The 15203-nt window shown below is 44.6% G+C and overlaps 1 protein-coding gene across 6 annotated transcripts in view; it reads right to left on the bottom strand.

The window, feature by feature from the left end:
• Positions 1-12608: 12608 nt before the first annotated feature.
• The window catches only part of SKIC3 (SKI3 subunit of superkiller complex), a 48323-nt gene continuing 45728 nt past the window's right edge, over positions 12609-15203 (bottom strand). For all 6 annotated transcript variants that reach the window (XM_030258045.4, XM_072922010.1, XM_030258044.4 and 3 more), the window contains one exon: positions 12609-13846. In XM_030258045.4, the coding sequence (XP_030113905.4) occupies positions 13769-13846 (78 nt within the window). In that variant the 3' untranslated portion in view covers positions 12609-13768. The remainder of the gene's footprint in view (positions 13847-15203) is intronic.

Here is a 15203-nt window from a genome sequence, read left to right as displayed (position 1 = left end):
TACCCGGCAGTTAAAAAGGAGGACAAGATCAGGTGGTGTCCACTCAGGTCGATCAAACCTGACCTTCGGAATGAAACTAATGGAAAACTGTGAGTTTTCGTTCGCAGGACACGCTCGTGGACCGTCCCTGCGACACACACACCCCTGCTCCAGAGAGAGATAACGGACCACCAAGCCACCAGACAGAACCTGAGCGTCCCACGGCGGTGAGACCCAGACATGTACAGTGTCTCTGTGCAATCCTGCTGATGGGGTTTGTGACCGGGGGGCAAGCCGACCCAGGCCACTACCCTCACCAGCCGTTCAGATGGGTCATGCAACATCTCTCAAGTGACAAGGTGTTCAAAGAGGTCACCACCGCAAACGCTCCATCCTTCGTATTCCACATAGCCGATCTGTTTCCAGGGCAACCGAAAATACGGCCCTCAAGCCCACACATCATACTCATGTACATATCTTACTGGTGCCCAGCGTCCAACCCAGGGAAAAGGTACTGTGACTACCCGGGGTGGGGACATTGTGGGTATTGGGGCTGCGAAACCATTGTTACAGATGCCAGACCATGGGCAGACGGGTGGCAACCACAGGAGCCTGACAAATTCTTACAGTTCACCTGGGCACCCTTTGGCTGCGGAGACCACACTGCACAGCCTAGACAACGGGCATGCGTAAGTTATAACATGACTGTCCTACAGCCAGATCACCCTAGCTGGGCCACGGGTAGAACATGGATGGTGGTCCTCAAAGGACCGAGGAGGTGGGTGAATGTGAGAATTATCAGGCTCCAGCCGCCAACGCCTCGACCAGTGGGACCCAACAAAATTATCAGGAATGTACTGAGAGGGAAAAACACAACCCACCTCAAAACCTTGACCCCAAAAGCCACTGACACCCCGACCAGCCTTGCAGATACCCCCCAGATAGGCCGCTGATTGGCTCTGTGCCCAGCGTCGCATGGGTCGTAAGTATAAAGCAATGGAATATCGCGTTTAAGCTCAGGGACTTTTATCTTGCTATAGCAAGGCTGCCTGAGCTTGGAGCAACCGAATGCTCAGTGGATGCCATGCATCCGAGAATATGGGAACAGTATACAGCCACGCTAGCCGGGGAGGCAAAATCCTCAGGCGAAAGCGTTACGGCACGGGGCAAGGTAGAAGAAACCCCGCGCAAGGCAATAGAAAAACAAGAGACGCAGAATACAGCGCGTACGTGTTTATTAGTTAAACCCGGGCTTGGAACGGGGGCGAAAGCGCGGACCGTCCCTGAGGAGGGTCCACCCGGGAGCGAAGACCCGGAGGGGCTCAGCGCGACAACCCCTTCCCCGGATCAGAGCCCAGCCCGGCCCCACCGCGGAGCTGAGCCCAGCCCAGCCCGGCAGAGGCAGCGCAGCCCCCGGAGCGGCGCGTTCCGAGCGGCGCGGCCCCGCTCCCGCCGGGGCGCGTTCCGAGCGGCGCGGCCCCGCTCCCGCCGGGACCCGGACCCGCCCGCGGCTCCGCGCCGCTTCCCCGCCAGCGCGCCGAGCGGAGCGGCGCCGAACCCCGCCGCGGCGGCCCCCCAAGACACCCCCGCCGCGGAAAACCCCCGGGAAACCCCCGCCGCAGAAAAACCCCGAGAAGCCGCCGCTTCCCAATCCGTCCCGCCGCCGCCGCCGATCGGAGGTCCATTGCCTGAAGCGCAGCCGCGCGCGGGGCGCTTTTGGCGAGAGCCAGCGGGAGACGCCGGAGTCGCAGGGGCCGCGGCTCGGGGGGAGTCCCCGGCCGCCCGGCCATGCGGTCGCTTTGAAAATGGCGCCGGATGCCGCGGAGGGGGGCGGAGCACTAGTAGTCTCGGCGCGAAAACTCAAAAACCGCGCGATTTCAGGGGCGTGCGCGCGCGGGAGAAAGGGGCGGAGAGCGGCTCGGGGCACAGAGTCAATCAGCGGCCGCGCCAGAAGCCGCCACCATATAAGGCAAAAACCACCCCCCGCGAGGGGCGCGGCAAGCCAGGGGGGCGGGAGCGGCCCCTCCCCCGCAGGGTGGAGCGAGCTCGGAGCCGAACAAAACAGCGCGGAGCCCCGGAAGTACCCTGGCATTTGACTTCCGGCGCGGAGCCTGGCAACGGCTCTGCCGGCTCGGAGGAGCTGGCGAAAGCCGGCCGGGACTCTAAAACGAAGAGAACAAAGCCATCACGATTCAAAACAAAACCGAATAGAGTTCTAAGCCGCACCGAAAAGCAGTCACAATACCCCTTGGAGCTGCGGGAGAAAAGAGCATCTCGCCAAAGAATACAGGTCCCAACCCCCGGACACACGAGGGGCGGGGGGGGGGGGGGGAGCGCGCGGGCGAACCCAGCCTCCTCCCACCGCAAGTGGCGCCCGTGCCGCAGAGTCAGCAAGAGACGCCCCGATACGGGACCCCGGGGTAACCCTGGCCATAAAAGTGGGGAGAAAGCCCCCGGGAATGTGTGGGACGTGCTGCCTCTGTGGCAGTCAGGACCCCCACGTGGTGAGACTATGAGAGCCACTGCTGCATACCCAGTTTAGAAGCTACCTTACTAACCTCAAATGAAACCAAATCAAACCTGACTAACCCCTATTAATTTTGCTATGATATTAAACCCCCTTTTTCTACAAAATCATTGCTTTAGATACCCCCTTCAGTTACTCCACAGCCAGTACCCCCCACCAGTGCAAGTAAGACACTCCCCACAGAAGACCAATAAGTAAGTAGTCCCATCCACATTTGAGATGTAAGTTTGCCAGAAACCCAGAGTGAATCCTTATATGTTCCTTGCCAAGTTTAATAACTCTATCGATTTCTGTGTTCAAGTTCTGATTGTTTCTAAGGTCCTGCATCACTCAGACAAAAAGACATACCACCTTCTCGAAGAACCTGACAGACTCCACAAAAAAGAAATTAACCATCGCAATGCTGCTTGGCCTGAGAGCAGCTGGCACAGCCACAGGTGTCTCAGCCATTGCAACCCAGCAACACAAACTCTCTCAGCTGCAAATGACCATCGACAAAAACCTGCAGAAGATCGAGAAATCCACCTCCTACCTAGAAAAATCAGTCTCTTCGCTTTCAGAAGTAGTTTTAAAAAATCTACCCAGATCTACTAAACCACCCTTTCCTTAACAAGTTGGAAGTTTGTACCTCACTCCAGTGCCTATACCTACGACTACCTCATTTTATATGTGATAAGGAGGGGGGAGATGTGGTAGATAGGGACAGGCAGAGCGGAAGACCAACACGGGATGTGACGGAAAGATAGACCCATCCCCCTCTCACTCTCCCCCACGCTATCTATTAACTCCAGAAGCCTCAGAGGAATGCAGCCACACCGGCCCTAGTAAATTTCCACTACCCAACTAACCCCTACGACCCCCAACCCCCCTCTGACGTAGCAAAGACCCCTAAAAACTATTTAAACCCACGAGATAGGATAATAAACGCTTTTCAACCGTCTGCCATATTGGTGTCTGTGTCTGTTGATTAGCCCGAGTAGCCCGGCCGAGATCAGGCTGCCGTGCTGCCATCTGAACCAGGTCCCTCGTTGTCTTTTATAAAGGCAACAGAAATTGAAGTAAAATCAGATGCCAGCTGCCAGAGTTGTCTTTGAACAAAACTGAGCATTGATTCTAGTTTATTCGCCTTATTCCAGTGTCCTGGTTCTGGTCAGGACAGGGTTATTTTTTCAGTAACCAGGAGGGGTTGGACTGGAACACAGAGGCTGGTTGATAGTTGGTTGATACCACTCTGTAACAAACAGTCCCTATAGACCTTTCCTTCCCCTGCTGAGGTTGGATACTCCTCTGCATAACAAACACTATCACAGCACCATTTTATATTCTTTTGAACAAAGATTAGTGCTCCAGAAAACAAACTTTCTTACCACAGGTACTTGGTTTAAATTAAAAATAACAAACCCAATAGAACAATTTTTTATTCTTGAAAAATGAAATCTTAGAACTACTTAAATGACTAATAGTGATAAACTGACTTAACAACTAGTTTTGTTGGAGAACTGTCTGAATATAAAAGAGAGATTTAGATGAGATGTTAGGAATAAATTTTTTATTGTGAGGGTGCTGAAGTCCAGCAGAGGTTGCTTAGAGAAGCTGTGGATAATGCTTCCCTGGAGCTGTTGAAACCAGGTTGTACAGGGCTTGGAGCAAGCTGGTCTAGTGGACATGTCCCAGGACACAGTGGAGGAGTTGGAACAAGATGGTCTCCAAAGCCCCTTCCAACCCACACCATTCTATGATGCTATGATTTGAAAAGATACTGCCTATAGCAAAATGAAATAACATATGAATTGGATAGATTTTTTTATCCTTAGGGTTTTTGACCACATTTACAGTCATTATCACTTCACTTGACCGATGCAGAGCTGTTATTACTCACTCTGTATATAAAGCACCTCAGTTCAAACATTCTTTTGAAAAGTAGTATTAAATATTAGAAGGGCCAGAAGCAAGCAGGCCTTTTATCCTAACTGAGGCCCAGACAAATTTTAAGTGATTATTGCTTGCTAGCAAGCATGTGTTTGAAATTAGCACAATGACACAAAAATTTTTGTCATACTTTCCTGTCTTCAGGTTTTGCCTGCTTTAATGCCTTTGTGAGGGCTTTCACATGTCTGTCCAACTTCTGCTTTAAAGACAAGTGTGCATTCTCTTTTTGTTTTACTTCAAAGCATTTTTTTATCCTTACAAACTTAATTTTCAAACTGCATTCACTGATGTCCAGCAACAGAGTCCACATTAAATGGGATTGTGTAGTTTCTTCAAACAGAGTTAATTCAAATATGAAATTAACATTTTTCACCCCTCAGGTATTTTCCTAAAGTAGACACACTGCAGAAATCGTATTTTGGCATGTAGGTACAACTTTCAAGATAAGGACCAATGAAAAAAATGTAATTTAGGAGTCGCTAGGAAGTTACTGAGGACATTTGGAGTAATTTAAGCCATTTATTTGCTCAAGTGACTCAAGACTACTCCATAGTCTGACAGAGACATAGTCATAATTTTAGGTTGACAAGTATTCTAAATGACCTCACAGATCAGCTACTCTTTCAGCAGATGTATACAGAAGTGCCAGTGACATGGTCTCAGGAAATCAAGCCCAGCACAAACATTGGCTGCTTAACCTGGTGAAGGAGAGACTGGTAAGTCTCTCCAGGATGACATCCCACTACACTGGCGTGGCCTCCAGGCATACCAGGAGCAGGAACGAGCAGCAAGACTCCTTCACCCTGATCCCAGAAGGTACCAAACCATGCACACAGGACCTGAGATCCAACACAAAACCAGGTGCCTTAGGACACAGCCAGGAAAATGGTGAGTTATAATCAGAGTATAATCAGAGATTAATTTTTGAAGGGAAATCTGCAAGATAAGGTTCTTTTGTTCTCAAAGACAGAGATCACACAGAGCGCTGGACATCCTGGGAAAGGAAGTAATCCTGGATTATGGCATCACTTTACATCTGTGTAACCCCAATGTACTCAGCCATGGTGTTTCCCTGTACCAAGGCGAGCATTGGTGCCATCACAGAGCACCATCCAGTATCATTTATTGACAAGGAATGATAGAATTATGATCTCTTCTTCTTTAGAAAAGGAAGAGATTATCTATTCTGGGTTTTAAACCTAAACAAACCCTCACCATTGTGTGATCAGTAATAATATGGCATGTTTCTGTTCCACAGCAGCAGTTAGTGCTTGGCACAGGACCAAGGCTTTCAATTAATTCCTTTACAGCTTTTAAAGTTTCTCTTCCTTTGCCATGTGCAATTAATTCCACTTCAGAATTCAGAAGAGATTAGAACATGATCACTGTATCATAGCATCAGGATGGAGAATGCAGATCAAAGTCAGATTTAGAAATTGCTTAGAGCTATTACGCTCCTGGACTTTAATATCCATTTATTCTGCCTGATGATAATCTTTTGTACTTAAGGCAACCAACATTTAGTGCAGCCAGGAAGATATTAAAAATGTTTCTGGCTTCTCAGTTGGTATCTCAAACCTATAATTTAAATTTCCTTCCTCCACTAACAGACTTTGTGATTATTTTGTAGAAAACACATGAAGAAATGTGGTGAGGTGACTCTCCCCTAAGACAGACTGCTGTGACAAAAAAATACAGCATTACCAGGAGTTAAATCTTTCTAAGCCCCTCTTAAATAAGTCGAATAAGGAATGCATTATTGTGTGTAAACACACATCTACACAGAGGCATGTATGTTGCTCCTTTGCATGTCATTTCAGTGGAAGCACAGCTCAGGCTCTGGAAGATGACGAAAACCTCAGCAGGGGTGCTAGAGAAATGCAGGTGATGAGCTTCAGCCTGCACCAGGAGGACAGTTCTGCTCAGCAAATTCTACTCTGGCAGCTGTCTTCAGAAATGCTCCTTTGCACATCAGTCTGACAAGGAATGCCATCCCAAGGGATGATAGATCTGCCAGGTTGCCTGCAGGTGATGGAGCCATCCTGGGAGCACAGGGCAGCAGCTCAGTTATTCACGGAAATTAGTCACTCCATCAGCCACCTGTGCCCCGCAGCAGTGTTTGTAAACTCAGAGCATCTTCCAACACAGCAAATCTGCTAGGTTTGCAAACACCTTCCCTGGGAGGCAGGGCCACAGGACTCCCTTGTGTTGCAAGGCCTAAAGAAGGTCAGAGTATTTGGGCTATATTGACAAGATTTGGAGTTGATGAGAGGATGCAGTACAACTCAAAGAGAAAGGCATGGGCAACTGTGCAGCTCAGGTTTGAGCATACCATCAAGGGGGAATTGCCTCCAAAGCTGTATTGGCTCAGAAGTGGGAGGGGACAGCTTACCATCCCTCAGATAGGTGGCTCTTACAGGGATCAGCCTCATTATTCGTGCCAGCAGCTGAGCTGGGTTTACACCACTTTATTGCACTCCTTTCATCAGAAAGCTTGGGCTTGAGATGGGCTGATGAAAGCAACTTGAAAAGGATTATTTATATTCAGAGTCTCACAGTGAACAGTATGAGATCAAATCACGGGATTTAAATGACTGAATAAAAATAAATAAATAAAGAAATATTTAAAACCATATTTGTCTTGGCCCAGCCAGGAAAAGAAATTTCCTGGTTTACTTGGTTCATTGTGGAAGAGAGGATTGACATGTTCTCTGGGGTACTGTCATGGTCTAACAAGGAAGAGAATTTTCTCAGGAAGTTGGTAGTCAAACCAATCAGTGTCACGTTTGGATATTGGCACCTTGAGTGACCACTGAGGGCTGGACACGCCTCTGAGAACACAGGGGGTTAAAAAGCAAGAACTCTGAGGAGAACTCTCTCTTTGGTTCAGGTTATCGAAGGGAGAAGACCTCCCCTGCCCAAACCTAGAGGGAAAGAAACAAAGAGCCTGAAGTTTGCCATCAGAGGAGAAGGAGAAGGTGGGGGAAGGTGCCCAGTGTGGGAGGTGGAGTCCTGGGCCAAGATTTCAGCCTCCAGGGAGTCTGGGACTTTGAACCCTTTCCTGGGGAATGAAGGCTTTGTGAAATATTACTCCTCCTGGATTTGAAGGAAAGAGAGACAGTCTGGGACCTGAGATGTTAGGAAAAGTAGGTTGGGGGGAGATGATGGAGTGGCTTTTTGGCTAGACTTTTCTTGTTAGCCATAGATTGAACCAATTTCTCCTCCAAGAGAGACTGCATTTTAGGGGAATACATGGTGAGCCAAGAGACTTGCTTCAGCAACTACCAGCACAGGAATGGAGTGAACAGAGAAAAGCTGAGGAGGGTGTGTTGATGCCCTCTGTCTTCAGAAAGATGAAGATCTTTGTTTTCACCCTTGGCCCCAGGGGAGGAAGAAAATTGAGGGGACTGTGGTCCCAAAATGAGACATTGGACTGTTTTTCCTTTTGGTCCTTGGCAAAACATCCTTAAAGGTGCCCTATAAGCAGTCTCTGTCTGTGCACGGTGGTGAGAGCACTGTGACATGGAGAGGAGAATGTCACACTGGCAGATTTCCTCCGGGCAGTGCCATGTGTGACATGGAAACACAGGAAGTGGCAGTTGTGTTTCCTGGGGGTCTGTGGTGCAAGGGGGACTCCTCTCTCCCCTGATGGACTCAGTATTGATTATATTGAAGGGTGATAACTTGATTAAGGGTCCAAGTTGTGTCTCACTGTGGTTTGTTGGGTGGGGGAAGGAGGAATGTTTTGGAAGGTTTTAATTTTGGATTTAGTGTGTGGTTTTTTTTCTTTTTCCTTTTATCATAGTAGTAGTTTAATAAAGTTTTGGGTTTTTTTCCCTTTGTTATTAAGCTTGGGCCTGCTCTGCTCTGTTCCAGACCACATCTCACAGCATTTATTTGGGAAGGTGCATTTTCATGGGGGCACTGGCATTGCGCCAGTGTCAAACCATGACAGGTACCAGTCATCTCCTTGCAATTTATGGAGTGCTGTCCCACATGGGACTAGAAAGCAAGACCAACTCAACATATGGGTAGCAGAAGACAGGTTAATGTGCACACGAACCCGTATTACGTATTTAAAGAAAAGAGCAGAAAAAAGAGCAGAAGAAAAGCTGGTATTTCCATCACTAAAACTAGAAAAAATTGATAAGCCACAGAGGTATGAAAAGTTGTATCAGATGAAAAAAATTGCATGCAATGAAATAACTGCATGCCAAATTTAAAAGACAGATCTGGAAAGAGCTTAAGGAAGTGCAAAATGAGTAGAGATCATGTGAGAATGGGATTTAATTCATTAAAAACAGATATTTCTACAGTAACTTGCTGCTGCAGAAACCACTTTCTGACAAAGACAAAAAGATATTAAAGTGACGCTGTCTCTCTTGAAAACCCTGCACAGACTTCTCTCAGTTTAGCCCACCTGTCTTTGCAAACAGCCAGTGTCAAGGTAATGGTCTTTCATTTAAAGGCGACTTCAGAATATGTTTTCCAGCTTTTTTTAGAGCACCCATTTCTTTTTAGGAAGATCTCTAACCTTAATATGGAGGCAGCAGTGATTCTCTCTTGTAGATCCTGCTGCTGTGATCATATTTAATGGTTTTGTATTATTTGAACGCTTTACTTCCCATTTTCCACCAACAGTAGCTGGAAAAAGAGGCAACTGGATGAGTTGCAGCTACCCAACATAGAGCATGCATTGTGCAAATGAACAGGGAAGCAGTCAGATGGTATTACTGATATATGGCAGCTGCTTCTTACGGGACAGTCACAGTGATGTATCTCACAAAGCATAAGGCACTTCACCAGATTATTCTAGATGTTCACAGCAGTTATGAAGACTTTCTCCTCAGTCACTCAGTACTTGGTCTCCACGAGGAAGATTTCACCCACTCTAATCTGTTCTGTGTGACTCAAGTCTAATCCATCACAATACCCTCCTGTTTGCAGCTGATGGTGGAAACAGTGGATGTAGCAGGTTATCAAAATAAAATCACTAAGCCCTCTCTCCAAAGGAGCAGAAGCCTGAAAATCACTACATGAGTATTTCACATCTTACATGCTCTCAACTGAAACCTGAGCGTCTGGTTTCTCATCTTTCAGGATGTCTGTGATCAAATACTCCAGCTCTTTACTTCACCTCCAATTCCTTCATCATCTGCAATCCACCCATAAACCCTGCCTCAAGGCTGTAGTAACTTAAACTGTTAGTTAAGGTCTTTGTGCAGCTTGATAGGATAAGGCTTAGCTATCTAGAAGACCTTCAGAGTGAGCACAAGATACCTCTCAAAGAAAGTCACAGCTAAGAAGTTTCAGAATAAAAAATCTTGGTGCTGAGAGATTTCTTTACTTCAAGGAAGTTGAAAATAAGCCTGTGGAAAATAAGGACAGAATAGCTTTGTTTATACCAAATTTTGGCCATGCTTATGTTCAAACTCAAGTCCAAGGACTGCTTCCCCTTGACGGTCATCTGGCAGAGCTGACCCTGCAGCAGGAGGCTGCTGAAGAGTTGCAGAAGCAGCCTCTTGACTGTCTCAGCAGCTGTTGGTGCTTCAGCACAGATTGGCATCCTGGAAATCAGAGATGTGTCTGGAATTTGTAAAATTCTAAGTACTATGAAGCAATTCACTTTGATTGCAGCAGTGACAAAATTAATCCATTTTAAAGAACTGTTCCAGAAAGAAAAAAATGACATTGGCAGCCATGTTGCAATAAGCGCTTCAAGAAAAAAATAGAAGGCTTCTCAGTTCTTAGTTCCTACAAGTCAACACCTATGTAAGATGCTGAACAAACTCAAAGAGATACTGCACTGTAATTTGAAAGTTACTGCAATCAGCAAGGTTACAGCAGCCTACTACAGTCTTTATTGACAGTATTTGACAGTACAGTGGTGCAAAAAATGTGTATCAGGTGTTTTATAGCTCTGTTTTGGAAAAAGCTGCCTGCATGCTCCTATTGCTCCCTTTTTGTACACTTAAACACAGCACAAACAGCTGGTGAAGCTGAGCTCCAATTCTCCCACAAGTGCACAACAGAACAGTGTCCATCTCAGATGAGTAAGTCTATTTACAGTTCCTACAACTTTGGGAAATCCACAGCACCAACTCTGCTATCTGGTAGGCAAACTGCAGAGCCACAGCATCAGCATCTGATGGAAAACAGAGAGTTTTTGATTGTAGTCTTGAAAAAAACAAACAAGTGAGAAACTCCCAATGCTAAATGAAAAAAATAACTTCAAAAGCAAACAATCCCTCCTTTTTTAAAAGACAGTGTCTTCTTTCTGCCACATCACATGCCTGAGATCAATCACAGTTGTAATTATGCTTGGTATTGTCCAATGCATTGGAAGACAGCTCCCAGTAACAAGGAGTTTGCAACCCAAGCTGCTATTGTGTTTTTATCCTATTCCATAAAATAATGGGATACATTGGATTTAATGTGATTTGTATTAAACATGGGTCAGAAACCTTCACAGAGACAAAGAACCATCTTCAAATGTGTTGAAAGCAATCACTACATAATTAATTAACTGTTCCTATTCTTTTACAGGACTTCAGTCTATTCATGAATCTCTGGAGCTGCTCAAACAAATACGGAACACAAAAGGAAACTTGAAAAAAAGAAAATTCAGAAAGATATGAAGAAAACACCATCCAAGTGACCTCCCAGAAGACTGACCACCAAGAGCAAGCCTCGCGGAATTTTAGAGGTGCTCTCTCTAGCGAGAGCCAGCATGGGGTTAAAAAAGTAAACTCTAGTATCTAAAGCCATGAAAAGTTCTACCTTCAATTCATTATATTTCATTCCGTTCTGGCTTCAGCATAAACCAACATGGTAACTTATAGTTGGATGTTTATTTCCACCCCCCGCTTTACAGCAAGAACAGCTGAATAACACTGACTTCCCAGGCAGTGAAATCCATAAGCAATTTTCAATTCCCCAATTCAGTGATGCTTATGTGTCTTTGTATTTTGCTGTGACCTACATTACATAAAATACATGGTTGCCTCAACCTGCACGAATTCATAACCTTTGCTAGTTACAGCAGACTTGTTACTATGTGCCAATTTTGTAGAAGCTATACACTGCTTAAAAATCAGGAGAGCAAGAGTTGTTACCTCATGTTGTTGGATTTTACAGAAGTTTAAATTTAAACTCATCTTCTCTGGGCACTTTTCACTGAGTACTTCAGAACTCACAGAGGTTTGTGGAGTCTTTTTTTCCTATAGTGTATGTTATACAACTTCGGGCTGTATAATTATCTTAGACAAGTAGCTCATCACTGTTTACAGTAAAAGCAAGTTCATGATCTTTTCTGTTGAAAAAAACCACCATACAACTACTTTTTTTTCTAATATGGAATGTTCACAGTTGACAGTAACTCAGCTGGAATCTCTGTGCTGTTGTCGCCTGTCGGTTTTTCTACATGCTAGAAGGTATTCAGGGCTCAGTACTAGAAAAGCCTAGGCTAACCTCACACAGAAGGATTAAGAGGGGCAGGCAGTTGCTTACTGTGCTGCCAGGAGGCTGGTGATGACAGCTTTTCCACTACAGTGGGTGGCACACATACCAAGACCATATGCCAAGGATACAAACCACAGGCTGCAAGAATTTCTCCAGGCTTTTAATAGCAGGAAGCTAAAAAAAGTTACAGCTACTCTTGAGAGTCACATGTCTGGCTTTTGCAGCATTTCCATTTCATATTTGCAGTTACTGATAGTTCAGGGGTATATGACAGCAGCTCTGTGAAGTATAATCAATCTAAATTTAAAGAAAAACTTATTTTAAGGGAAGTGAGAGAATGAAAGTGTGGAAGATAAAGAGAGATTCTTGCTATTCAGAGGTTTTTTTTTTTCTTACCTCCACTGACTAGAAGCCTCAGCCCACTGAGCTGAGTTTTCCTGTTAAAATGAGAGTGGCACACTCTCCAGAGATGAGTGTGTGTGACTTGCACTTCAACTCAGCATCCTGTTTTCGGTAAGCCCAGAAAAACTGGTTCCAAAAGCAAGTGCATGTTCAATGCTGTCCCACTGCACGCTTTTGAAGTGCCCTTTCCTGCCTATAACATGGGATCATATAAGCCATTGTAAGACTCTGCTGGACAGAAATTTTAAGATTTAAACTAGAAAATGGACGACTATCATGACTCCTGTCAACAGAGTGAACATCCTTATGGTAACTTTCAATGGTCAGAGTCATTGCTTTATTTATTTTTTATTTTCATGTACATAAAGTAAAATAACAACATATCTTAAGCACAGTTGTCATGATTCATCCAATTAAGCAATCAGCAGCTGAGTTACCAAGAGATGACAGAAGCTGTCTGCTACCCAGCTCTTAAAATTCTCTGTCAAGAAAATCTGGCATTGCTGGCAGTGGAGTTAATAATTGTACTTCTATGTGTCTGGATGATTCCTTAGGGTTCAGCTTTTATATTGTCCAGATTCTGTACTGCTTTAGTGTGTGGGTCTGAGCTTCATATTAAGGGATGGTACAATTTTCTTCACAGAGTAGGCAGACAAAACAATTCCTTTCCTAGCTTGGGACCAAGGACAACCACCCAAATCTCAGGCCCAAGAGCATAAGCAACGGCGGACTGAAGAGAGAAAAACAAGAAGGATGGGACTTCATAACCTAAAGCTGTAATTGGACAATTAACTCCAATACGCTAACGGACCAGAACTTACAAAAGTGTGAGACATATGACCAGTTGTCCATTTTTGTGACCAATTTGGGTTCATTTTGGGTGCAGCCCTGGCTGGGCTCTTGTACTGCCCAAGGTATATCTGTTGAGGCCTTTTAATAAATACCTACTTTATTCTTTGACTCCATCTAGTCTCTGTTCTAGGTCAGCCTTCACAAGGCATCAGTTCTGGTGACCCAGATGGGACAGAAGGTATCTGGAAGAGCCCTGAACTTAAGAACATCCAGCTCCTGCCAGCACTCCTGGGAGGGGGCCCTGGCTGTGGTTCAGAAGGTATCAGAGCCCAGGAACCCTTGGACCTGACAGAGATGCATGAGTAGATAAAGGAGAATTCTGTTTGCTACCTACGTTAGGGGGGAAATACTCTCTTGTGAATAGTAACAAAGTTTAAGTGGGGGAAAAAACAAAAGTAAATTTCAGAGTTTTCTTTTCAAAATGAATGTGATTTTGTGTGTGTAACTCAACTTGAAAATAACCTACTTTTGTTCAAGAAAAAACAAAACTAAAGACAAGGCTGCAGTTGATGAAACAGAAAAAAAAATCAAACATAACAAACAAAACAGCCCAAACTCTATATATTTCTGGAAGGTGAACTTATTAAAATAAGAGTATTTTGCTTGAGATAGTCCATTCTAGGCACTTGCTGACAATTTCTCATTTAGTTCCAGAGCTCTAACATCTCCATTAGCTTTGGCATTTTCTATAAGCACCTGCAGAGAAAAATAAAGAATGACCTGAGAATATAAGTTTTTTTGTTAGTGTTTTAATGGCAGTCTGAAATGTACTTTCATTCCTGATAGACCATTTCGCTAAAAGATCATCTAACCTATAATCCCCAAAAACATTACACATCAACTTGCTTAAAAGATCCAAACTCTGCACTACAGTGACTGTAATCACTTCCAATGCTCTGTGAAAGTGCCATTGCTTGCTTGACAAGTTTAAACAAGCAGACCTATTTTCCTGCTGACACACACTTGTCTCCTGTATTGTATAAATCTTACCTTTGTACAAATCTCCATTTGCCAAACTGAAGTGTTCTCTGCAGCTGCTTTAAAAAAACTGCCCTTTCCCTCCCCCAGTTGAATTCACACTTCCCTAATTTCTTTTCCACACATCTTATTTGGAGCTTTTCTACTAGGGACCTTAAAAAATGGTCCCAGAGCAACCTAATGCTCATAAGCTCCTGGCACATCTCTTGTAACCTGATGACATTACACACACTGAAAAGGAAAACTATTAAGTAGAACCAAGCAAATCTCCAGCCATTATTTTCATACTCACTAGCAGGGACTATAGATGACTTTGCAGAAACAAGTACAGTGAGAGCATACCAGAATCTTCTGAACTTATTAAATCTAGCTTTTTTTATCTGTGTCTGTGCATGTCTATGCACAGATTTTTGCCTGTATCTTTTTATATGTACCTCCAAATATACTTTGTACTGGATTTCACCACAGAACAGCTGATAATATGGGCAAAAGACCTTATCAACAGTGGCAGCATTGAGGATAGGAGAGTGTATTCAGATTTTGAGGAGAAAAGAAGTTCTCATTATAAGGCAAAATGAATGACACCCCACTTGCACTACATGAAAAAGCTGCATGGACTTGTGAGTTTGATCAAATACATTAGTGAAGTACTCTCAACAGAAACTAATGCAGCATCTACTATGTACTACAAATAATGCATCATTACACATGTAAGTCTTTCATAGAGATTTTGCTGCTCAGATCTTTTGGGCCAGAGACAGGACATGTTCCAGCCATGCTAGAGGGAATTAACATTATTATTGCTAAAATTTTGATTAAATGTCTACTGAAGAATCAACTGTAGAACTGTTCTGAGTTTGGACTAGAGACTTTACTGTTTTATCTTTTCATTACTGCATGGAGAAATGAAAGATATTCAAACAAGCTGGTGTTGATTTCAAAAACTGAAGTATATATGCACCTCAAGAGCAGGTCTGCCAACACCTTCCTAGCCTCCTTCTACCCCACTTCCCAGCTGCAAGTATAATATCAAATGTGAATAGACAGAAGCTCTGTATAAGGTGGACTCTCTTAC

The sequence above is a fragment of the Taeniopygia guttata genome, chromosome Z, assembly GCF_048771995.1.
Source record: "Taeniopygia guttata chromosome Z, bTaeGut7.mat, whole genome shotgun sequence".
In the NCBI taxonomy this organism is placed as follows: domain Eukaryota; kingdom Metazoa; phylum Chordata; class Aves; order Passeriformes; family Estrildidae; genus Taeniopygia; species Taeniopygia guttata.
Note: the sequence above shows the minus strand (reverse complement) of the source record. Positions and strands in the feature narration are given on the sequence as shown.